Source organism: Chrysochloris asiatica, unplaced genomic scaffold (assembly GCF_000296735.1).
Source record: "Chrysochloris asiatica unplaced genomic scaffold, ChrAsi1.0 scaffold00018, whole genome shotgun sequence".
Classification (NCBI taxonomy): Eukaryota; Metazoa; Chordata; class Mammalia; order Afrosoricida; family Chrysochloridae; genus Chrysochloris; species Chrysochloris asiatica.
The window spans coordinates 8,542,680-8,569,102 of NW_006408536.1; the positions used below are offsets into that span (position 1 = coordinate 8,542,680).

General features: G+C 40.3%; 1 protein-coding gene across 2 annotated transcripts in view; it reads right to left on the reverse strand.

The window, feature by feature from the left end:
* Window positions 1-26,423, reverse strand: part of PDK3 (pyruvate dehydrogenase kinase, isozyme 3) — a 94,234-nt gene that overhangs the window by 57,287 nt on the left and 10,524 nt on the right. For both annotated transcript variants that reach the window (XM_006835564.1, XM_006835565.1), the window contains exon 2: window positions 3,290-3,431. In XM_006835564.1, coding sequence (XP_006835627.1) covers window positions 3,290-3,431 — 142 coding nt within the window. The remainder of the gene's footprint in view (window positions 1-3,289; window positions 3,432-26,423) is intronic.

A 26,423-nucleotide genomic window follows, 5' to 3' on the forward strand; every position in this document is an offset into this window, starting at 1 on the left:
AATCAGAGTGTATATTTCCATTGAGTCTTAGTCTTGGAAGGGCCCATTCATTTTAAGAATGGATAATTCATTTAAAGAGCAGTCATAAATAGAGAGGGGTGAAAGCCCATGCTAAGGTTACTTGCCTGAAAGTCAAGAGAGCAAGAAGAACACATTAAGAACAACAGGTCAACGTGGGGTTCACAGCCTGCAACATATCAGGCTTGCTTGAAAAGAAAAAGGAGGTGACAACTCAACACAGTGTATGATCCTGATTAGATTCCTAAGCTGGGCTGGGTGGGGGTGTGGGTTTGCTAAATAGAACATGTGGACAATTAGTGAAACGAGAATGAGTTCTACACATCTGAAACTATTACTGAATCAATGTTAAATTCCCCAAACTTGATCATCATATTGTGGTTATCTAAGAGCTGCTCTAAGGAAATAAAAAGTATTGATGCATTTAGTGATAGGGCATGATGTTACCATTAACCCAAATAGTTTGGGGAGGGGGGAACAAGTGTATGATACGTATGTATTTAAAAACTGTATGCATAGGAATGTGTGTGTTTGTATGTGTTATCTACACCTACCTACTTATCATCTAGAGAAAGAATATGATAGGACAAATGCTGCCAAATGTTAACAAATAGTGAATTTAGGTGAAGTATACATATACCGACTCCATGGCATACCACCACCACCACCACCATACATATACAGGAGTCCTGGTGTGGCGCTGTGGGTTAATGTACCAGACTGCAAAGCTGTTTGAACTGCAAGACTGGCAGTTCAAGTTTACAAGCTGCTCCTCGGAAACCCTATACAGGGTTACTATGGGTTGGAACCAACTTGACGGCACTTAACAACACACACACACACGTATATATATCTATCTCCTGGTGTGGCACTGTGGGTTAATGTGCTGGACTGAAAAGTCAGTTTGAACCATAAGGTTGGTGGTTCAAGCTCACTAGCCACTTCCTGGAAACCCTATACAGGGTCCACATGGGTTGGAACCAACTCCATGGCACTTAACAACAACAATAACATACATATACTGCAATTCTTTCTACATTTCTGCTGGCTTTCTGTTAAAATGAAATTATTTCACAATAAAATACTTAATAAAGAAAAGAAAGAACTGGTGGGTATTTTGTTTTGAGTGACATGAAAGTAGAATAGTCAGGAGACAAATAACAGTTGATACAGTAATTTACTAGAGTCTATACTGTGCCAGCAATTCACTTTGAGGTCACTGAAGTAACTTTCACGTGTTATCACCAAAAGTAAACGTCTGTCACTGCCACTGGAGTGTAGGGATATGAAGGTCCTCTAGCCTACCTAGACTCATCACCACAGTGTCCCTCAACAGTGATTGGATACTTCCTGCTGAAAAATGTCTAATGATGGCCTTCAAATGATGAAGAACTCTCACACAAATAAGTGCTTTCTGTTACTTCTGAAACAATCAGTTCAGGATAGAGTATAACTTAACTATGATGTCAAAGTCATGCATTGTGTGTCTGATCTTGCCTGGGTTCCAAGGATCCTGTGCCTCACACAGGGCGGAGCTGCTGCTGATCTGGGAAAGAAACTGGACACTGTATCTAAGACCACCCACTATAGAGTTTATCAAAGGATTCATGCTTAGCTCTAAGAATTTATGATTACTATTATTGAGAATTTGTGATTACTAATACTGTTAATGCCAACTCTCTTTTAGTAGACTGGCCTCTGCTAATCCTCTAAATGTGAGCTAACTAATAGTTCCATTCTCCCTATGCTCATGTTGTTCCCATCCCTAAAATGCTCTCATCACCTGGACCTGCCAATTCTGCCTACCCGTCCAAGGCAGGGCTCAGCCACAGCTGCTCTTTCTCCGCCTCTCCTCTCTTCTGTACCTCCATAGTGCTTTCTCAGTCACATTTACAGCTATATTTTATTCATCTGTTGTCTACACAGTGACTTCTACCTTGCTTTTATAATGCTGAGTAGACATGAAAACTGCTTCTCAAATATATGCACAGCCCTCCCTAAAAATGCCCTGGTCTGCTGCTCTCCCATCTTGCCACTCATAGATCTCACCCTGCTTACATAGTAGCTTGTTTACTTACATATCCAACATCTTCAATTCAATATGGCACAGACTTTAAATAAGCATCAAAGCTATACTCGACTTGTTTAAGTTTCACTCAGTTAAGATTTGTCACACTTGTAACAGGGCAGATGAAGCATGCCAGGCAGCTGTTGTTCTAATTCTCTAATTTGAGGTTCCCTCTTCAGTGACTAAGGAACCCTGGTGGTGCCATAGGACTGCTAGCCTCAATGTGGGCATTTCAAATCTGGTAGGTGGGAGCAAGATAAAGCGTTCTGCTCTTGTAAAGACTTACAGTCTCAGAAACCTTATACAGGGTCACTCTAAGTCGGAATCTACTCGATGGTCGTGGATATGTTGGGTTTCCAATGACTAAAGAGCCCTGATGGTATAATGGGTGAAGTATTAGGCTGTTAACTGCAAGATTTGAAGTTCAAACCACTAGCTGCTCTGTTATAAGGTGTGGTAGTCTGCTCTTGAAAACATCTACAGCCTCGGAAGCTCTAAGGAACAGTTTACGGTAGCGTGATGGTTACAAATCAGGCTGGGAACCACAAGGTCAGCAGTTTGAAACTACCAGCTGTTCCGCAGGAGAAAGATGAGGCTTTCTGCTCCCATAAAGATTTACAGCCTTGGAAACCCTGTACAGGTTCGCTATGAGTCAGAACCGACTCCACGGCACACAGCCACCATGAGTTGGAATCTGCTAGGCTGCCTTATCAAAGAAGCACAGCCTTCAGGGAACTCCTTAAAAAGGAAGATAAAAGGAGCAAGACTGACACTTAATAAAAGCAGCAAGCCACTCACCTGGGCTACTGCACTGCTGTTCTGTTCTACGAGGAGGCTTCAAAAAGTTCATGGAAAAATAGAATGAAAAGATCATGGATTTTCTCTACCAACTTCTAGAAGCCCACTTGTAGTCTCCTCTGATTTCCAAATTGTTTCCTTGAGGTTCTTTCTTCTTTTACAATAAGCATATATAACACTTATAACCAGAATGGTGAACTCTGGTATGTCAAGAAAAGTGTCTAGCAGTTTAGAAATACTTTCCATCAAGACAATTCTAAATTGTACAGTTCTGCCCGGAAACACCTCCCGAATGACTCATTCCCAGCCAGACAGTGCGTGTACTTTTACAGCGAATACTTTCAAGGCCAAATGTTGAGTACATTTGGAGGAAGACCAACTCATTTCCAGACACTCTTGACTTACCAACTCTGAACCAATCCCACCGAAGGCCGATTTAGTAAGTTGTCGGGCAGAAGATTGACTTCTCTCATCGTGTTCGCCAGGCGCACAGGAAGCTCCTTTCGGAGAAACATGTAGGAGGTTTTCTCACATGCATTATCTCTCCCTATGAAGAGAAGGAAAGGCTGCCAGGATTTCACAACGAAAAGATGGCATAAGAGCGAACTCTACTGGTAGCAGAGTTGCTGGCTGGAAGGAGAAAATGGAATAGAATAATCCTGTAGCTTCTGGTTAAATTTCTATCTTCTGAAATAGCAAGGGTTTTTTTTTGTCTTTTCCTTTTTGTTTTATTGTGATTTGGGAGAAAATTTACAAAGCAAATTACGTTCTTATTTAACAATTTCTATACATACTGCTCAAAGGAGACCTGGTAGTGAAGTAGATTACAATTTGGACTGCTAACCATAAGGTTGGCAGTTCAAAGCCACCAGCTGCTCCTCGGGAGAAAGATGAGGCTTTCTGCTTCTGTAAAGATTTACAGCCTTGGAAACCCTGTGCAGGGTCACTCAGCATCAGAACCAACTCCACGGCACACCACAACCACCACCATACATACCATTCACCATGTGTCGGCATTCCTATGAACTCCATTCTGGTGGCTCTGTTTTCATGCATTTCGTTAGCTTCCTTGTCCCCCTTTATCTTCTCATTTTTGATCTGGGGAATTGTGGGCGGAAGAGCATAGTACTCACAGGTGATATCTATTGTGTGAGTCAACCTGTCTCTTGGCTGATAGGTAGCTGACCACCAGCAAATTCAGTTTCAAATCGAAAGAACATCCCAGGGCAATAATCTTGGGAGTTCCTCCAATCTCTACCAATCCAGTAAACATGGCTTCTAATGAATTTGAGTTTTGTTCTACATTTTTCTCCCATTTTATCTGGGATCATCTATTGTATCCCTAGTCGGTATGGTTGGTAGCTGGGCACCATGTAGTTCACAAAATAAAAAAGTTTTAAGAAAATAATTGAAATAGAAAAATAACATTTGTTAAAAGGGGCAACCTTGAAAGCCATTGTTTTCAGAATGCAAATATGTTCCTAGTGTTACTGTGGCTTAAGTGCAATCGAGTTCGTTTCAAATCACAGCGACTCTATTTAGGATTTCCAAGGAGAGGCTGGTAGGTTTGAAACGCTGACCTTACCGGTTAACAGTCCAGTGCTTATCCTATTTCACTACACCAGGACTCCTTCCTAGTGTTATCCACAGCAATGTAAACATGACCCACTATATCACCTGAACTTGTTTTCAAAGAAACACTGTGGAAAAACTACCAAACACAAAAGTCCTAATGCATGCAAATCTACTCCTGACCACAGGGGTGCGCAGAAGGCAACAGATCCAGTGATTCCACATGCAGTCTCCTGTTGCTGCTGCTGTGGAGCGCTGTGGAGCCAATTCCGACTCACAGAAACGCTGTAGAGTAGGGTTTCCAAGGAGTGGCTGGTGAGCTTGAGCCTCCGACCTTGCGGTTCAAACCAGCCTTGCAGTCCAGCACATTAACCCAAAGCGAGTGCTACGTGTTTCCTAAGATTTTCTTCAAATGCGGTTCTTCTAGGACCACTCTGGGAAGTAGTCACTGGCTCCAGAGGCTCTGACCGAGACACAGGTAGAGACTTAGACCAGTGTCCACTCTAAAGGAGGCAGTCAAAAGGTTTCTGAAAGTTTCCCTACACTATTTTGATGGAAATTTACATAAGTAGGACACAATCAGAGAAAACATGACCAGAAATCTGGAAGGAGAAACCCAAGCTCCTTACCATGTTGCCACGTGACCAAACCAGTTCTAGAACTGGTCTTGTCCCTCAACCCCCAGCCCTGTACTATGATAGCTGGGGATGACAGAAAAGACATGGTGAGTTTGGGGGTCAGAAATGTATTCCAGGCCCATCTTCTCCATTTTGGAGTTGTGAAACCTTTGGTAAGCTTTTCACCCTTCTGAGTCTCAATGGCCTTATCTGTAAAATTAAGATAAAATTTTTAAGTAGTTTTTGTAAAGATTAAATGTGAAAACCTATATGAAGCCTGACACGGAGCAAGTGTTCAACACGCATTTGTCCTTTCTCTACTCTCCATGATGCTGATGGGTCCACCTCATCTCCTTCACATCCAAAAGACTTCCTGAGGTTCCCTAGTCCATCAGGGTAGGACCAACCCACCTAGCAATTTCCTTCTCTGAACTTGCTTTATTCTCCCACATGTGAGAAAGGCAGTAAAAGAAGAGATTCAGAGCTAAATCAGATTTTCTAACACTTTTAGCCAAGTTCGGGTTTATTCCTTTCCTCTCCCCACCGACTAAGACTTGAAATAAAGGAACAGACTCTTGACAGTCCTACTGACCTCTCTTTCTCCAGTTTGAGAAAAGTTAAGATAGCTGTGGTTAAAGGCTTACACAATCCATCCCTCATTCACAGTGGGTATATTGAATACCTTCATTAAACCTTTAATCCATGATTCAGTCTTTCACTTTTTCCTCTTAGCATCTTCACTGGGATGAGTAATTAATCCACAAAAATCCCCACTCCAAGCAATGGGGGAGGCTGCAATCCTCCAGCAACGGCCTTCCAACTCAAGGCACACTCATTTGGATTTGGATTATTAATTTTAAATGTTGTGGTTGTTGTTAAGTGCTGTCAAGTCGGTTCTGACCCATAGCGACCCTGTATAGAGTTTTTGAGGAGCAGCTGGTGAGCTTGAACCACTTTGGTTCAAATGACTTTGTAGCCCAGCACATTAACCCACAGCACCACACCAGGACTCCATTAATGTAAAATAGCTATGGTTATTTTAGGAGTCCTGGTGTGGCATAGTAGGATAAGCACTGGACTGCTTGCTACCCACTACTAGGTCATCAATTCAAACCCATCAGCTACTCAATAGGGGGCTTCAAAGAGTTTGTAGAAAAATGAAATAGAAAGATAATAGAATTTTTACACTAACTTTTTTTGAAGCCATCTTGTATATACTCATACACCTTTTCACCTTCCTGAAATCGAAAACCATTTCACTTCTGAAGCTGTCTAGCCCCATGAGTTTGAGAGAAGAGACTGTGGGCCTGGAACTTGCAGCTCACCCCTGCAAACTAACTGTTGCGTCTCATGGCTTTCCTCCCTCCCAAGCCTTCTCGTTCCATGTTGCTCATGTGCTGTGGATTTGGAAACTGAAACATGAATTTTCACTACTCCCAAGACTCTGACAACTTTTGAGAATTATGACTCTAGACTGATACTCCCAGTTGCTCTTCAGCACCAAAGGTTCTTCTTCTTCCTGTTAACTCCTTCCTCTCACAGTGAACTACCATCACTTCTTTCTTTCTTTTCTTAAAATTTTCTTTTGTATTTGGCCATGATACCAAGTATTTCTGTTGGTATGAGAAAATCTAGATTTACCTTTTAAATTGGACAATAGGATATACACTCGACTGCAACGTCAGTTTGAACCACAAGGTCGGCAGTTCAAGCTCACCAACCACTCCTCAGAAACCCTATACAGGGTCGCTATGAGTCAGAATTGACTCGAGGGCACTTAACAACAATGTATATTATAATAGACACAATCTGGAGTAAAATACCTTTCTATTAAGTAGGATACATACAGAGCCTCAAGTCAATTCAGGTCAGGTTTGCCACAAAATGAGTTTGGGCACCAGTTTTGGGGGAAAAAGCATACATTTTTAGAACTATTTGGATTTCAAAATTCAGATTAAGACTTGTGGCCCTGTCAGACCAGATCAGATGCTAGAGTTAGACACACTTGGGTTTGAATTTTGACTCAAGCACTTAGAAGCATTATGAAGTTGGGCAAATTTCTTTACTCTTCAGTGCCTCCATGTAACCAGCTGTAAGATAAGAATGATAGTACCTATTATTAAGTAGAAATTGTGGTGAAGGTGAAAATGTGCTAGACATTTAACATTAGCACATTGGTACAGCTTGGAATACAGAGTCCATTATAGCACACTCACTATTAAGGATGAGGTTGATAAAGCAGAACTGTCTGAGGTCATGTAGTACAAGATCAAATAGTTCTTCTACTTAGGAGGTCCTGAAAGCGTAACTGCCTTCTAGTTCTGTGGTCACTTGATGATTTTCCATAATTGGAGTAAAGTAGGCTCAGTGTCCCCATCACCCAACTGTTTCAGATGAAAGGGCTTGATGCTTACAGCTTGATGCTGCACTCTGGATAACTCAACAACAAGGGGTTGTTTCAAATTCTGTGGTTCTTGTTGAGTGCCACAGAGTAGGTTCCAACTCATAGGACCTTGTAAAGGGTTTCTGAGGAGCAGCTAGTGGGTTTGAACGGCTGACCTTATGGTGCTTATCCTACAGCACCATAGTCAAGGCCAAATTTGGGGGAACATTTTATTCTAGCCTTGTTGGACTGTCAGTCTTTTATAAACAAGTATAGAAAGACACTTGATATTATCAGTCTCCATACGCTACCTCCCCAGTGCACTTGTTATAATGCCTCACCTATGGTAACTTCTCAATTACTTATTGGAAGAAGAGCTAATACTTTCAGAAGTTTGTATTTTTTAAAAAGAATAGCTGGAAAATCTTGGGGTTTTTTTTTGCTCCTACATTCTAATTTAGCTTTAGGGACAAATTCTTTGTACTCAGATACCTTAATTATATATCAGCTAAAGCAAGGGGATAAGTCTTTTTTAGTTAGTTAATTAGTGAGCCTAAAAATAAATATGAAATGCCTGATATTTTAACCTTTCTGTGGCTCGCCTCTTTTCTTATAGGTTGAAAGTGTTTCACCCTATGCATTAATGCCAGATATTCCATTTAAATAAAAAATTTCTCTCATATCAAACAGATGTTCCACAGACAAGACAAAGAAGGAGTGGAGCATATGAGGGGGTTTGGAAAATTCTAACTTGGGCGACTGCAAAGAAGGCGTTGACTTAAATGCACTCACGTATTTTTTTTTTTTTAAGCTTTTCATCCTAATTTGATGACCTTTCTATTCTTTTCCGTCTTCTGTTTGGTTTTTCGTACTTGGCCCTTTCAGTGGGAAGCTGAATGTAATGAAAAGGTATGAGTTTCTCTCTCTAGAAAGCTTCCGTACAAGTTTCCATTCACTCACATGAAGAGGCTTCTTCTAGTCAAGTCACAGACAGAAATACAGCTGACTTTCAATTTCATGCAGCCCTCCCTGAGGTATGACCATGAGAGGACCACCAATAAGGAACATTCAGTGAGTCTTCAGTGGGCAACAGCACCCAGACTTGGGATTCTTCATGCTAGTTTATATGTTGTTGTCATTGTTGTGAGGTGCTGTCGAGTCAGTACCGATTCATAGCAACCTTATACACACTAGAACGAGCATTTTGGCTGTACTTTTTCCAACACAGATTTGTTTGACCCTCCATTTTACCAAACATAATGTCCTTCCTCTAGGGGACTGGTCCCTCCTGATAGTATGTCCAAAGTATGAAAGTCAAAGTCTCACCATCCTGGCTTTTAAGAAGCACTCTGACTGTACTTCTTCCAATACAGATTTATTTGTTCTTCTGGCAGTCCATGGTACTTAATTTAATTAAAAAATTTTAACACATTTTGGCGATATATTATAAATTCTTAAAATTTTGTCTTGGGACACAAATACAGCTAAACACTTATTTGAAGTTATACATGCAGCAGCACTATATAGAGTTCCACAACCTTGATAACTTTCTGTAATGTCAATTTTTAATTGTATTCATTCTGGTAAATGATTTTATCTCATTGCAGTTTTAATTTTCAATTTCCCAATAACTAATCATTTTGAATTACATTATGTCTACTGGTAGTTTGGATGCTCTCATATGCGAAGTGAGTCCATGATAGTTTTAAAATATTCTTCTCCAACCACGTAACATAAATGCATCAATTCTTCTACGGTCTTGCTTATTCATTATCCAACTTTCACATGCATATAAGGTTATTGAAAATACCATGGTTTGGGTCAGGCACAACATAGTCCCCAAACTGATATATTTGCTCTTGAACAGTTTAAAGAGGTCTTGTGCAGCAGATTTGCCTAACACAATACGTCGTTTGATTTCTTGACTGCTGCTTCCATGAGTGTGGATGGCTGATTCAAGCAAAATGAACTCCTTGACAATTTCCATCATTTCTCCAATTATAATGATATTTATTGGCCCAGTGGTGAGGACTTTTGTTTTCTTTAATTGAAGTGCAACCCATACCAAAGGCTGTGGTCTTTGATCTTCATCAGTAAGTATTTTACATAGTTTATATACACAGTGGCCTATATTTCTGGTGAGTCTTTAATTCTTTTTCGGACTAATTTACAGGAGGCAGAAAAAGTAACTATTTCTTTGGTGAACGAAGCCACCTGATAATACCAAAAAAAAAATCAATACACCCACTGCCACTGAGTTGATTCCAACTCATGGTGTCCTTATAAGACAGAATAAAACTGCTTTATAGGGTTTCCAAGATTGTAGATCTTTATAGAAGCACACTGCCTCATCTTTCCCCTAGCCCCCAACAGAGCAACTGGTGGATTACCAACCTTTCCATCTTCAGCCCAATGTAGGGGGTTGATGACATATGTCATACTCTCCTCTGTTAATAGAGACCATGCTGCCAGAAATGTAGACTCTTCCTCTACATTACTTGAAGCCTGTCTTTGTCCACATCTTTCAGCTTTAGCATTCGGTGGAGGGTGGCTTGGGTGGTAGCAATAGGATCAGAGAGTACAAAAGGAGAGCAATAAATGGAAAACGGACTAGCAAGGCACTGAAATACAACAGAATGAGCAGCTCATTCTAATAAGGCTGCTTGTTTTAACAATTAAGTGAGTTTGTAATTTATCTTTACCATTTGTTGTTGTTAAATGCCGTTGAGTGGGTTCTGACACATAGCATCCTGGTGTGGCGCTGTGGGTTAATGTACTGGATTGCAGAGTCAGTTTGAACTGCAAGGTTGGTGGTTCAAATTCACTAGCTGCTCCTTAGAAACCCTATACAGGGTCGCTATGAGTTGGAACCAATTTGACGGCACTTAACAACCACATAGGGTTTCCAAGGAGCGTCTAGTGGGTCTGAACAGCTGACCTTGTGGTTAGCAGCCCAGTGCTTATCCTATAGCACCACACCATTTTTACCATTAGCCATACATAGTTAAAACAGCAAAAAACAAAACAAACAAACAAAAAAAAACCAACTGAGAGAATCATATTTTAGGGTAGCTCTTTGGCTTTCCCCCCCTCCAATTGTATTGGTATTTCAATCTTTTGAAATCAGTAAATTTTGGAATTATGAGTAATTAATGCTTGGATTTACCAGGGATTAACAATGACTAACTGAATAGTCCTTCAAAAGCGACAATCTAACTAAAGAGTAGCCCAATTATTGTGAATGTCCTTCAAAAGAATCACTTACTTTTCAGTTTAATTTCTCATTTCAAAACGTTTGTTTTACTTCATGTCCAGTACCAATATTTCAGTGCTTGATAAATTTGACAGTGTTCCTTTGCTTGGAAAAACTTATTTTTATATTTAAAGAGATCAAAGTAGCGAATTTGGGGGTCTGCCAAACTTGGAGTTGCATCCTCCCTCGGCTAGACTGCATTTTGGCAATTACAAGGAGTGAGTCAGAACTTTCAGAGCCTAAGAGCCAAAGACTGGGGACTGCACACATACCTTAATCCCTCTCAAATTCAAGGGCCCAGTACCATCCAGAAGCACACAATTCTTTTACGCCCGTGTCTTGTTTTCTTTTGTTCTCAGATGCTATGGATAAGACATGACAGAGGTGGCTTATCTGGAGGCTCCTTTACTCATGTCTGACACTTAGGCCAGGATGACCAGACAACTAGGATTGATTGGCCACCAGACCACCTATGGTGGCCTTTCAATGGGGTTGACTTCTTCACAGCATGACTGCCTCAAACTAGCTAGATTCTTAGCAGGCTGCCGTGAACAAGGTCTTTCCTGCCCTAGTTGTAGCAGAAGTCACACAGCCAGCCTGCTTCTGTCATACTCAGGTGCTGTAAGCAGCCACAGTCTGTCCAGCCTCAGGGGAAGGGAATTTGATGATTCCTCTGAAAAAAGGAGCCCTGGTGGCGCTGAAGGATAAGCCGCAAGGTCGGCAGTTCAAATCCACTAGCTGCTCCACAAAAGATGAGGCTTTCTGCTCCTGTAGAGATTTACAGCTGCGGAAACCTTATACAGGGTAACTCTAAGTCAGAACCGACCCGATGGCCGTGGGTTTGGGTTTTGTGTTTCTGGACAGAGGAGTGGCAAGGTCACATTGTAGAAAAGGACAGTCCTGTTCATCTTTGGAAATGGGATCTGCCACTGAAATGTTAATGAGAAGCTGCAGACATTGGCTGATTTCTCGAATTACATTTTATAGCATTCTTCTATTATTCTGGGGTCATTTGCTGTTCATGTATTTATTTCAGTCTTTCTCCTTCTCGCTGTCAACTTTTGGAGCTCAAGTCCTTGATGGGTCAGTGATGTTTGAGAGTGAGGCAACTTAAAGACTGGGGGCCCTGGGGGGCTCCAGGAGGCGTGGGTGCCCAAAATATCTGACTGTATGGAGAAGCACTGGACTGTTAATTTGCAAGGTTGGCAGTTCAAACTCACCAGCCATTCTCAGACAGCCTATACAGGGTCACTATGTGACGGAATTGACTTGATGGCACAAAACAGCAACATGGAGTGTTTCTATGGGGTTCTAGTCCCATACCAGCTTTCCTGATTTTCCTTCTACTGTTCATTCAGTGTCTTTAAAGGGGAGGGGGGGGAAATCCCTCTTTGCCCTTTACTTTGCCTAGGACAACCTGCCTGCCTACTAATATTCTCATGGGATGGGTGGAGAGTGACTCTCACATTTACAGATTTCCAGTTAATTCTCTCTCCTGTCTTTGCCCAGCCAGCTTTACCTGTCAGCCCTGCCTTCTGTCACACTTTAGACTACATTACTGAGATGGGATCCTCAAGGTAGTTTCCTTGGCCACAGTGTCTTCTGAGTATGTTCTAGACCATGCTGTGCTCATCCTACAGCGCCATACCAGGTCTCCAGGTTAAGTGATGTAAAATGTTTTAGTTAACAATTAAAGTGAATGAGTCCAAAGCCAGTCGCGTTCAAAACACAAATGAGCTGAAAATGCTGTTCCCTGCAAAGATGATCAGTTATAGTTATATAGTTGAGACCTTCAGCCAACAAACTTAAAATCATTAACACTCAAGGTTAAGAGTTCCCTACTCAGCTTCTCTTCTTAGCAGGAAGCTGACGTCATCCAGAAAATGCTGCATCATTAACTTCCCATAATAAAACCATTATAAACATTATTGAGCATGTACTACACATTCTCAAATTCATCACTGCAACAACCCTCTGAGTAGATGTCGTCATCTCAAGTTTATAGATGAGTAAACTAAAGCACGGTGAGATTAAGTGATGTGTCAAAGTTCACATTGCTGGCAGACACCAGAAATGAAGACTTGAGTATAAGTCTGCACTACTTCTACTATCCCCAGAGATAATAAGATAGATTAACAAGTACTGATGCTTAGAATAAGAACACTCTGAGACTTCACTCTGTAACTAGTACAAAAATAATGGTTTCTTTCACTATCTGACCGTGAGATAAGCTCTAAACATACAGGATCATCCTGTTTCAATGTAAAGAAAACAAAATCCTCACTACTGAACCAATTACTAACATCATGATAACAGAGAAAAGACTGAAGTTGTCAAAGACTTTATTTTGTTTGGATCCACAATCAATGCTCATGGAAGCAGCATCAAGAAATCAAATAACATGTTGCATTAGGCAATCTGCTGAACAAGACCTCTTTAAAGTGCTGAAGAGCAAAGATGTCAGTTTGGGGACTAAGGTGCACCTGACCCAAGCCATGGTATTTTTAGTAGCATCATATGCATGCGAAAGCTGGACAATGAATAAGGAAGACCGGAGAAGAATCAATACATATGAATTATGGTGTTGGAGAAGAAAAGTGAAAGTACCATGGACTGTCAAGAGAACAAACAGATCTGTCTTGGAAGAAGTACAGCCAAAATGCTCCTTAGCAGCCAGGATGGCAAAACTTCCTCTCTCAGACTTCAGATGTGTTACCAGTCACTGGTGAAAGACATCATGCTTGGTACAGTGGAGATTCAGCAAAAAAAATAGAAAGACCTCCAACAAGATGGACTGACACAGTGGCAGCAGTAATGGGCTCAAGCATGACAACAACCACGAGGATGACACAGGATTGGGCGGTGTTTTGTTCTGTAGTACACAGGGTCACTTTCAGTTGGAACTGACTTGGCACCTAACAACAATGACATATTACATTGAACTGAAAATAGCATAGGTCGCAAAACTAAATCTACCCAAATTTTGCTTGGGCAAGACACTGAAACCATCTAGGCTTTAGCTTTTTCAACGAAGAAATGGGGACATCTATTTACTTAGATGTCATGTATGAGAACTACAGCTAACTCCTAATATTTTGTCAGGAAGAGAGTGGTACACAAATCTAAGTTCCCTTCGCCTCCTAGAAAGAATAATTTCTGGACATCAACAACTAGCTGCTAATTTGAACAGTCAGTCTCTTCATTACTTTGGGCCTCTACTTTCTTATGTGTAAAGGTGGGAGGCTGGGCAAATGATCTTGAAGCTCACACACCTAATGGATGGATCTAAGAGAATAAGAATTTGGTCTGTGTTTCTATACTTTATAGTTAGTTTCCTATACCAACCTTGCCTAATAATACAAGTTTGAGAACAACTCTTGAGAATGCTGCTAAGAGCTACAAATCAAAGACAAGAGTATACACATTTACATTTGTTCTTCTATTTGTGCTTCCCATTCAGAAAGACCCTGAAGACATTTTGGGTAAAGAACAACTGTGTTAACATCTTACACAGGCCCAGAAACCACCTTAAAGAAACCTCACCTATCACAAAACCCTTTCAAGAGAGAGGGAGGGACAGCAGCAAAGCACATTGTAAACTCTACAGTGTCATAAAGTCTGGCTAGCATATATATATTTAAGCACTTGTCCCAGCTTCTCACTTATCTATAAACTCCTCAAAGACAGTGACTATGCCTGGGCAATATCCAATGTCAGTTTCCACATCATCCCTAACCCAGAACCTTCAACCACTGCTGAGGGACCCTAACTACCTACACATTACCTTCAACATCTCACAGACTCTATCTCCTAAAGTGGTTCATATCTCTTGTGTTTGGGAAAGAATTTCCCCCCCAGATCTAACATGGTGACTCCTAACTGTGGAAGCACATTACAATCACCTGGGTAACTAAGAAAAACAAACCCAAAAAACACAAACACCCAGTGCCTAGACCCCACCACCAGAGATTGGTTTGAGTGGGGTGCAAGTGTCACTATTTTTAGATACTTCCCAGAAGGTTATCATAAATAGGCAGGACTGAGAACTGCTGACGAGCATCCAGTCACAGACAATTCAATGAGGGAAAACAAATCACAGAACTCCTCAGGATCCAACAGTGGCTATTAAGCATATAAAACTTTTCTATTTACCCATTTAATTTTAGTCTCTATTTCAGTGCATGAGTTTTGTTTCAGTCTCTTAGGAAACCGACCACAAATATCATCACAGTCTGTAAGAGACTTGTTCAGTATTATAAGTGCCTTTGTCTTTTCCTTTAGATGCTCCTAAATGGGGAAGATAAAAACTGCTGAGTAAATGAGTAAATTCACAAAGGAAAAGATCACACCTCAGGATGTGAAAGCAGGGACAGTGCCCTTGTTGACCTTTTCCTCCAGTTTGTTTTGTTCACACACAGCGTCCAATCCATTACTTACTTTCTCAGCTATGGTAGTGGCAGGAAGACTGAGGGTCAGATACCTGGCTCTTCCGCCTCCTTTATGCATGGGTGATTTTCTTAGCTGCTACACACTTGTAGGATGGACATGACTGTTGTGAGAATTAAATAGTACTGCAATGAACAACAATGACCACACTATTCCACAGTAAGGGTTGGTACCCACTCACCCACTGCCACTGAATCCACTCTGATCCATAGCGGCCCTGTAGGACAGAGTGGTACTGCAAATCTTTACAGGAGCACACAGCCTCATCTTTTTTCTTCAGAGCAGCTGACGGGTTTAAATCCCCAACCTTGTGGTTGGCAGCCCAAGACTTAACCAATTTTGCCACCAGGGTTCCTTAAAGGTTTGGTTAAAAAAAAAAAAACCTTAGTAAATGCTAGCTGAGTCTACTGAATCTTTTTCAGGTTCCATAGCGTTCATTTGAGTTTCCTTCTTGAATAGCTTTAATGAAGGTCTGAATCAGGTTACAACAGCAGGAATATGAGTATGCAGGCTAAAGATGGTGGGAAAAGTATAAAGAGCACTAAACATAGAAGCAGTAGCCCTGGGAAGAGGGTTAGTTTCCAGAGAATGGCAGACTCACTGGGAGCCCAACAGCTTCCTCTCAGAGGGGATTATTACAAATAAAGTGCCCACTCGAGCACACTACATGATCAGGATATGATAGTAGCATAGCAATTACCCATTGCTTTCTATTTAAACTCAGAAATCAAGAGGAGAAATTAACCAAATTTGAACAAAGTGCAAAGTTAGGAATTAAGAACTATCTACTACTAAGCTTAAATGAAACACTGTACTAGAAAAGATAAAAGAAAAGGTCCAATAGAAGCCTGAATACATTCTGCTGTACAAAATTGTCACAATTGTTGGGAAAGGCTATGTATATTACAAATTTCAAAGGACCCTAATCTAGCCAACAATTCATGGGGAAATATTTAACATCATGGTCTGGTAAACTATTACAAGAGATAAATTCAATAATTTATTCCCAATAGTGAGATTGTCCTGGAGTAGCACTATAGGATTCGTACTAGACTGCAAGGTCAGTTTGAACTACAAGGTCAGCGATTCAAATTCACCAGCCATTCCTTGGAAACTCTATGCAGGGTCACTATGAGTTGGAACTGACGTGATGGCCCCTAACAACAACAACAGTGAGATTGTAGGTATATCTACTCCTCACTTATCAATTAGCTCATTATCTGCTATTTTACAGTTATGACAACAGTAAAAAATGTACAATCTAACTATTTTGCACATAAACAATATATGTCTGGCAGTAATGAACGCTAAGGTGCAAGGTGAGAGCAACGCTGACTATGAAGGTTAAGGTTATATGTCAACTTGACCAGGCCATGATTTTTGGTAGTTTAGCAGTTATGTAATAACAAAATTTCCCAAGTTATGTGATGATGTATTCAGAACATGATTAGGTTCCAAAGATCAGTGATATATGGAAATGGAGGACGATCACATCATTACAGTAACTGCCCAATTACATCATTTTCTAACTGCCCAATACTGAGAATCATGGCCCAGCCAGCCTGACATACAGCCTCTGTGTTCACTACTGCTAGCCGTACATCATTAATGCACACAACAGTCGGATAGCATAGTAGACTTTTAACTATTGTTGTAAATGTAAAGTATCAGATAACAAGATAAAAGATAAGTGAGGAGCTGTTGTTAAGTGCCATCGAGTCAATTCCAACCCATAGCGACCCTGTATGGGGTTTTCAAGGAGCAGCTGGTCAGCTTGAACCACTGACCTTGCAGTTCAAACGACTCTGCAGTCTGACGCATTAGCCCACAGCACCATACCAGGACTCCATAAGTGGGGAGTAGGTATATATCAAAACTCAGAATGTTTATTAAATAAAAAGGAAATCAACATACAATGTTAACATATGTAAATATTTGGTCAAAATGTGGAAGGGCTATCACAAAAGATGGATGGTAAAATTATAAGTGAGTGTCTTTCCAAATTTCTTTAAATGTATATTTTGATAATTACTTTACCAAAGAAAGGAATAAAATAGGGAGGCAATACTTACACAGCACAATAGCTTAATATGCACAATATACACAAGGAAGTCATGTAAATAATTCAACTCTGGATTCTATTACTAAGTGATCAGAGGCACTTTATACAAAGCAGAATGCAGAGAATAAATCTACAGTGGAAAAAATAATAAACTTTTGGCTTCTATGTTACTTAATATACAATTAAAATCTTAAGAACTGATTTGGGCAGGGCTGTGGAGAAACTGGTACACTTACAGTCCGCTGATAGCCCTGGAAATTGAAACTATATAAGCCTTTTAATATAGCAATTTTCAGGGGTATAGACAGGTAGCCCCGAGTGAATTGCCAATTCCGTTCCAATGATCCATCCTAAGTCTGTGCTAACATAAGTCAAATGCCTTTTTTTTTAAGTTTTCAATATTGCCTGCTTAACAGCAGAGTTCTGAACAGTAAATCATAACATTAAACATCTGAGAATAATAACATCAGCAAATTACATGCTACAACATTGCATGTAGTAATGATAAGCACTAGACCTCAAGGTCGGTTTGAAATGCAAGACCAGCGGTTCAAACCCACTAGCTGCTCCTTGGAAATCCTATATAGGGTTGCTATGAGTCAGAACTGACTCGACTGCAGTTAACAACAACAAATGGTCATAGGTGTGGTTTGTTATAACGTCAACATAAGTCAGGGACTACCTGTAACCTATAGGTAAACAACCTATTACCTGAAAAAGTCTGGCTGCTCTTTGCTGCCTTGGAGTTGGCTCCCACTCATGAACCTATTCACAGCAGAACCCAATGCTGCCTGTCCTGCACCTTCCTTACAATCAAACCACTGTGATCCATAAGGTTTTCACTGACTGATTTTTGAAATGTACATCACCACGCATTTCTTCTTAGTCTTTCTTAGTCTGAAATTTCCATTAAAACCTATTCAGCATCATACTAACACCCAAAGCCTTCCATGACAAATGACTGATAGCTGCGCATGGGGTACACTGGCTGGGAATCTCCACGCATGAAAGGTGTGCATTCTACTACTGAACCATCTGGGAAAAGTTATACTGCAGAGAGCCAAGGTTTCGTTGGTAGTTAACAGTTTTATCATTTAAATACAAATTAGGATTCATCATTGCTCACTTCTTTAAAGGGAGTAGAAATATCTTAGAACAGAGGTCACAAACTTTTTAAATAACAAGTCAGAAATTATACATTTTATGGAGTTCTGGTGTGGCACTGTGAGCTAATGCACTGGACTGCAAAGCCATTTGCGCTGTGGTTCAAGCTCACCACCTTGGAAACCCTATACAGGGTTGCTATGGTTCAGAACCCACTCGATGGCACTTAACAACAACAACAACAACAACAACAGGCCTGGTGTGATGCTGTGGGTTAATATGCTGGACTGCAAAGTGGCTTTGAACCGCAAGGTCGGCAGGTCAAACTCACCAGTTGTTCCTCAGAAACTTTACACGGGGTTGCTATGGGTCGGAATTGACTCAATGGCACTTAACAACAATAGGCTGTACTCTACCCTATGGCCGTAGAGCCACAGAAACCATAGATAATCTGTAAATGGATGAGCCCGGCTATGTTCCAACAAGACTTTATTTATAAAAACAGGCAGTAGACTGGCCCTCTGACTCTAGTTTGACAAACTATCTTAGACCACCCACTGCCATCAAGTTGGTTCTGACTCAAAGCCTCGTCTTTCTCCTGAGGAGCAGGTGGTGAGTTTGAACTGTTGACCTTTTGGCGAGCAGTCCAGTGTTTATCCTACAGCACCACCAGGTTTTACACCATGGTGTTCTCAAAGTAAAAGGATCTGCCCAACTCTGACATCTCAGATTATCACTGAAGTCAAACACAGGCAGTCCTCAGATTATGAACAAATTCTGTTCCTAAATCTGTCTTTAAGTGAAATTTATTTGGAATAGTTAGTAATAGCATGTATCTAATGTCAGTTAGTCAAATGTTTGTCTTAATGTATAGTATATAGTAGACTTTTCCATGCATAAAAATACTAAAAACTTCCATATACAATAAAATATATTTAATATAATAATTGTTGTTAAGTGCCATGGAGTCCATCCAACTCATAGCAACCTATACAGATAGGGTTTCCAAGGAGTAGCTGGTGGGTTGAACTACTGACTTTCTGGTTCAAACTGATTTTGTGGTCGGTGCTGTATCCCACAGTGCCACACCAGGACTCCTAACATAGTAATACAGTCATAATAACCATAATAATGTTCTGAAGCGCAGGTAACATCTGCTTGTTATGATGAACTACTGATGTGTTACTGGTATAGGCAGTGAGCACTGTCCTTTGGAGGTGGAAGGACTCTCCTCTGTGGTGGGGGCAGTAAGAATTTTGCCCAGACTCTCCCTCCCTGCTGTCCTTAGGAGCCTAGCACCTGGCTCAGGCTGGGAATGTAGCCAATGTAACGCTGGGGACAGGGCAACCAGGATCCAGGTTGGGATCACTACACTGTGCCCAATTGTAGTCAATGCCAAAGCGGAACCCAGCTAGGCAATAAGGAGCAAAGCCAGGTCTGTACTTGTAACCTCTTGCTTGGCTGGCTCGGGGCCACAGTGGAGTCACTGTGCCACCGCCTGCTGCTGTACCATGCACAAGGCACCACCTCCAAAATTCGGTTTGAGGCAGGCGCTGTGGAATCTGGGAGGGTGGGTGCAGACAGCACCTGCCAGCTGCCATGGGGTGAGTTAGAGGGGAGGCAGGATGCCACTTGACCCCTTCCCATGCATGATCTCTGGGTTGGCACTCAAGGAAAGACAGATGGGAGGGAGATGGATCATAACTATGTATTGTACATAAATCAATTATTTGCAATCCAGGGTCTGCCTGCAACTGAATGCTCATACAATGTAATTTCACTTAGTGACAAAACTATGGTTTCCAAAATTTTGCACAGTCTGATCAATTTCCTAACATTTAATGGGAAGAAACCACCTAGCCATCAAGAAGAGGTCAGTGAGTGTACCTGTGTCACCTTCAAAGGCACATATCTAAGACAATGAAGCAGAAGCTAAACCTTTCATTCTCAATGTTTCCCAGAGCCTGATAAATCAGATTAAGTTGAAATCCAGCCCTATCAGATCTTTTTTTTAAAAAAAAAAAACAAACCAATAAAACCAGGTCCATTGAGCAATTTACAAGTTATGGAGTCTCCAAGCGTGCAGATAGTTTTCAAGTTTGTGAGCTCTGAAAATCAGATCACCAAGCCTTTCTTCCTACATACCTCTGGTTACCTTTCAGTTAGTAGTCAAGCACATAACCAACTATGCTACCCAGAGACTCCTATCAGATCTTAAAGGTCCCATATCAATTCATTCTTTAAATTTAAATATTGATCAACATGCAATAAACTGAAAAGAGGGCAAGTCAGAAACCATTGCTAAAAATCATAGAAACCTTTATTAAATAAGAATATCAAAATGTGAAACTATTGTTTCTTGACATAACCACCATCGAGATCTTACACTTCTAAAGGTGGTATTTCTATCTCACATGCCCTTCCCAAGAGGCAGTTGTTCGTACAGAACAAGGGAACACTGAATGGTTTAAAATTAGGAAAGGTGTGCAACAGGGTTGTGTTCTCTCACCACGTACACTGAATAAATAATCCAAGAAGCTGGATTATCTGAAAAATAAAGTGTTCCTTCTAAATGTTCTTTGAGATTCAGGAACAAAAAGACGCCTGAAAGAGCAAGATTAGGGCTAGAGGATGGAGAATTTCTAACAAAAATTCTCAAAGCACAGCCCTTGCTACCCTTGAAGAATGAGTAGGTACATTGTTGTGATCGAAAACAATTCCTCAGCATAATTTTCCTGGCCTTTTTCTTCTTCACAATAAGCCCCCATGGTCATCCTGTGTCCTTTGAGAACATCTATCAAGATGACCCCTTTAAAATCTCTCCCAAAAGATGTCACATCTTTGGGAGCTCTGATCGCTCTGCCTTGAATTGAACTGGCCCAGCAGATTCCCTCAAATTCCACTGTTTTGATTGGACCTTTTTTTTTGAAGTCACCCTAAGGAGACTGAGCCAAGTGTATTACTGAGAACTTATCTACAGTCATCCACTTACTGTAGAGACATGTTTAAACATGTTTTGTTTGGAATAAGACCATGCATGTATAAACTGCAACCCAAGTAGCAATATGCTTTGTGTTTTTTTTTCTCCAATGTTTCTACCCTATAGTCCGGAGTCCTGTTGTGGTGCTGTAGGATAAACACTGGAGTGCTGACGGCAAGGTTGGCAGTTCAAACCCACCAGCTGTTCCATGGGAACCCTATAGAGGTTTGCTATGAGTCAGAACCAACTCAACAGCACTTAACAACAACCCTATAGCTCAGTTTGCTGCACCGTGGTGGGTTGTGTGTTGCTATGATCCTGGAGTCTATGCACTGGTATTTTAAACACCAGCATGGTCTCTCATGGTGGACAGGTTTCAGTAGAGCTTCCAGATTAAATCATACTAGGAAGGAGGAGAGGTGGACTATTTCTAAATGTGAAGTCACTGAAAACCTTATGAATAGCAGTGGAACATTGTCAGATATAATTCTGGAAGATGAAAACATTAAGAAGAGTAGCAGGTGAATGTAAAAATATATATATATATATATGTGGGAATTTTTTAAATGGGAGGAAGGATATATGTTAAAGATATCTTTGAAGTTCGTTTTGCATAGTTTTAACAGTAACTCTATTAATTTAACCTCAGCCTTTATTTTTCTTGAAAATCATTATATAAAAATTTGTTTAGATCTTAAAACACACACACACACAAACATCACAGCAGAAGCGGAATCAACCTGACAGTACCTGACAGCAACAATAACCCTCTAGTTATGAGCACTGTGGCTTTCTAGGATAAGCACTGGACTGATGACTACAAGGTTGGTGGTTTGAGCCCACTAGTTGCTCCACTGAAGGAAGATGAGGCCTTCTGCTTCTGCAAAGATTTATAGCCCCGGAAACTCTACTATGAATCAAAACTGAGTCAACGACACTTATCAACCGCTACCCTTTATCTAGTGATTTTCCCATTTTCACATCTGCTAGTGTGATCACCTTAACTTTTTATAACAGTGGTCTCATATGATATTTATTGTTTTGTGATTGATTGATTTCACTTAGCATAATGTGCTCCAGGTTCGTCCAAGTTCGGAGGTATTTCTCAGATTTATCATTACCCTTTAATAACATTACATAGCAATACTTTTGGACTTATCCTGGTATCTTCACCTCAACTTAAGTGCTCCCTTTAATTCTGAATATTTGGCTTATAGTCTCCAAATTGGTCAGTACAATTCTTGGCAACACCTTACAGTAGAAAAACCTTCCTGCTTACAGAAACAGTACATATGTCAAGGTATAAAATAAACATAATTGGAAACAGAAAGTGAGTGTCTTCATCCCGTTCCCATCAGTTAAAAAAATCTTTTCATCTTTTCCAGGAACAAAATCACTTTTCTTCCCAGTGCTAACCAGGCTCTAGGAAACAAATTGGCTTAAAAACCAAGACTTTGCCACAAGCATCATGTGGAACCAAAGTTAAAGTGTCAGTCCATACTGGAATATTAAGGTACTTTCTAAAGAAAAAGAGGAAGCAGCTGGGTACCTAACCTAATCCTTGAGAATAGTATAACCAGAGAAACTGGCTTCTGCCTTCTAAAAGCTAAAAGGCTCTAAGGTTCACAGAGCCAGTGTGATTATGGTTGGAAGCCAAATATGAAGTTCTCTGAAAAGAAGGTGTGGTTGTCAGACAACCTGCTTCCTGGTTATTTTACTTGAGAGAGGCTATATTTAAACGTGAGGACATTATAGAGTTTAAACTTATATAACGACTTACTAAATTAAAATGGGAGCCCTGGTGTAGTGCTGTAGGATAAGCACTGGATTGCTAATCACAAGGTCAGTGGTTCAAACCCACCAGCCACTCCTTGGAAACCCTATACAGGGTCATTATGAGCCAGAATCAACTCTACGGCACTTAACAACCACCACCACTACAAATCAAAATGAGATCATATGACTGAACTTTACGTGGATGCTGTCAGTTCTCCACACCTATGGAGCACCCATTCTGAGCCAAGAACCTTCAGATTAAGCTGAGGAAGCTGGGGGCAGTTGTAAAGAAGAGGCAAGCGCGCCCACATCTGGGACAAGACATTCAGAATAAAAGAAATGAAAAGGGGGCAGAACCAAAACCATTAATACAAGTACAGCTGAGTAAATGGCGAATGCAAAGTAACTGGGACATAATACAGGAAGTCAGTCTGCAGGGAGGGGAGAAAAGTAGCCAACCCAGGAACCAAAATTGGATAGGCTGAGACTGAAAGGTGAATAGCAAGTCCAAATGAAAATAAGAATCATTTCCTAGCAACTTAGTCAACATTCATTCACAAGGTTCTATCTTTGTTTTCTAACCATCCAAATGCTCCTTTCCTTATATCACTGAAAGAACTTTCAATTCATAACAACTGCTTAAAAGACAGAATTCAAAATTTTGCAAATATATAAGGAACCACTAGACATAACTACCATTCAGAGACAATACATTGCTCCAAAAACCAGAATAACAAATTTACAGGGTGGGGGAAAAAGGAATGAAATAAGGCATGTGAAAGTTATAGGAAATGAAAATAAATGATAAATGTTCATTCTGAATGTTGAGATGGAACGTCCCATTGTTCCAAGTAAGGAATTAATGTATATAATTTTAAACCACACTATCCAGTAGAAACTTCATTTTATTTATTTATATTGTAGTAAATATTTTCAATGTACTAAATATTTTTATGAAAGGAGTCTTGGTGGCACAGTGGTTAAGCACCTGGCTGCATATCAAAAGGTCAATGGTTTGAATCCATCAGCTACTCAGCAAGAGAAAGATAAAGCAGTCTGCTTCTGAACAGATTATAACCTCAGAAATCCTACAGGGTCACTAGGAGTTGGAATCTATGCAACAGCAACCGTTTTGGTTTGGGGGTATTTTACACTTAAAAGCACTTTCTAATTCAGAAGCTAAATTTCCATTGGAAATAACTGGACTATACTTGTGTTTGTTATTGTCAAGTGCCGTTGAGTCAATTCCAACTCATAGTGATCCTGTATAGAATTTCTGAGGAGCAGCTGGTGGGTTTGAATCACCGACCTTGTGGTTAGCAGTCCAATGCTCACCCTACAGCGCCACATTAGATTTCATAACATTTACAGCTGATCAGTAGATTCACATTTCTAAATTGTTCTAAACATACTTAAGTATTGCAATGAACTAAATCGAATATAAATCTTAAATTTCAATTTCAATTAAGTCAATTCGGTTTCTCGGTCATACTAGCCACTCTAGCCACATGTCAAGTGCTCAATAGACACATGTAGGTAGCAGCAAGCATACTGGATAAAAATGTTCTAAAGAAATACAATGGTAAGTCCGAAAGTATTGCTACAAAATCATAGAAACTTTTATTAAAACAACATCAAAATGTGAAGTCATTGTTTCTTAACATTTCCTCCATCTTGGTCTATACCCTTCTGTAGGTAGTGAGTCCATCTCTCTAATCTTTCCCCAAAGAATTCTGTGCTCTTCAATTTATACCACATCAAATGGCAATGTGGGCATCCTTAAGAGACTCAGTCACGTTCCTTTTAAATGTTCTTTGAGTTTGGTGAACAAAAAGAAGTCTGAAGGTGCAAGAGGAGATTTAGAGAGTGGATGGGGTAAGGTTTCCCCACAACATTCTCACTGGACAGCCTTTACTACCCTCAAAGAATGAGCAAGAGAATTGTTCTGATCTAAAATATTTCTCAATGCAGCTTTCCTAACCTTTTTCTTACCAATGCAGTTTTCCATTCTCTTAAAACTTCTTCCTAATAAGCCTCTGTGATTGTTCTGTGTCCTTCAAGAAAATCTATCACGATTATCCCTTTGCCATTCCCCGCCCCCACACAAAAAAGTCACTATAACCTCAAACATAAGGAGCTCTGGTAGCGTAGTAGTTACGAATCAGGCTGCAAACCGCAAGGTCAGCAGTTCGAAACTACCAGCTGCTCTGCGGGAGAAAGATGAGGCTTTCTGCTCCCGTAAAGATTTACAGCCTCGGAAACCCTGTTCAGGGTCGCTAGGGGTCGGAACCGACTCGACGACACTTAACAACAACAACATAACCTCAAACAACTCTTAGTTCATAGAAGAATAAAAATCTGCAGATGCTGAATAGCTAGGGGGTGGAGGAGTCAAACACTACACATCAACTGCTAGAGCAATGCTCAGAGGAAAAATTATGACCTTAGATACTGAAATAGACAACAACAAAAAATTTAGAAGCCAAGGCAAAACCTTGGGAAGAAAACAAAACAAACTAAAGCTGAGGCTGTCAGAGGGCTGTAGTAAAAGAAAAGTAGACAGTAAACTAGAGAACAAAAGCTATAATGCTAATAAATATGCCCACAAGCTAACCTGGAGGGGAGGCACATAAATGTAGAATTTAGAAATAATGGGGAAATGACCACAGAAGAAATAAGATTGATAAGAGACTACTATCACAGCTACATAATTGACTTAACCTCGATAATTAGGATAGCTTCTAGGAAAAGACATCAAAATAGACTCTAGCAGAGAAAGAAAATCTATATAGATCAATACTACAAAATAGAGAAAGTTGTCAAATAGCAGTATTACTAAAAACACACAAAGTTTAACAAGTTTCAGTGGGGGCTATACCAAACCTTTAAAAAAACAGCAGCATCAAAAAAATGAAATAAAATAAGATAGTCTTAGGAGAGAAAAAAAGTTTATTTTTCTGAAACAAGTAAGCATTGATAAGAAAACCTAACAAGGATTGCATATACACATATCTACAGACAACTATCCACTGGATAGCAATACTTAGGCGTTCACCAAACTATTTTCTCTACTTCTGTACATATTTTAAATGTCTCTATTAAAAATCAAGCAAACAAGTAGATATATGCACACCAATGTTCATAGCAGCACTATTTACAATAGCAAAATGATGGAGACAGCCTACATGCCCATCAATTGAAGAATGGATAAACAAACTGTGGTACATACACACAATGGAACACTATGCTACCTTGAAGAACAACAAGGAAGCTGTAAGCCACCGCATAACATGGATGAACCTTAAGGAAATTATATTGACTGAAATTACTCAGTCACAAAAGGAGA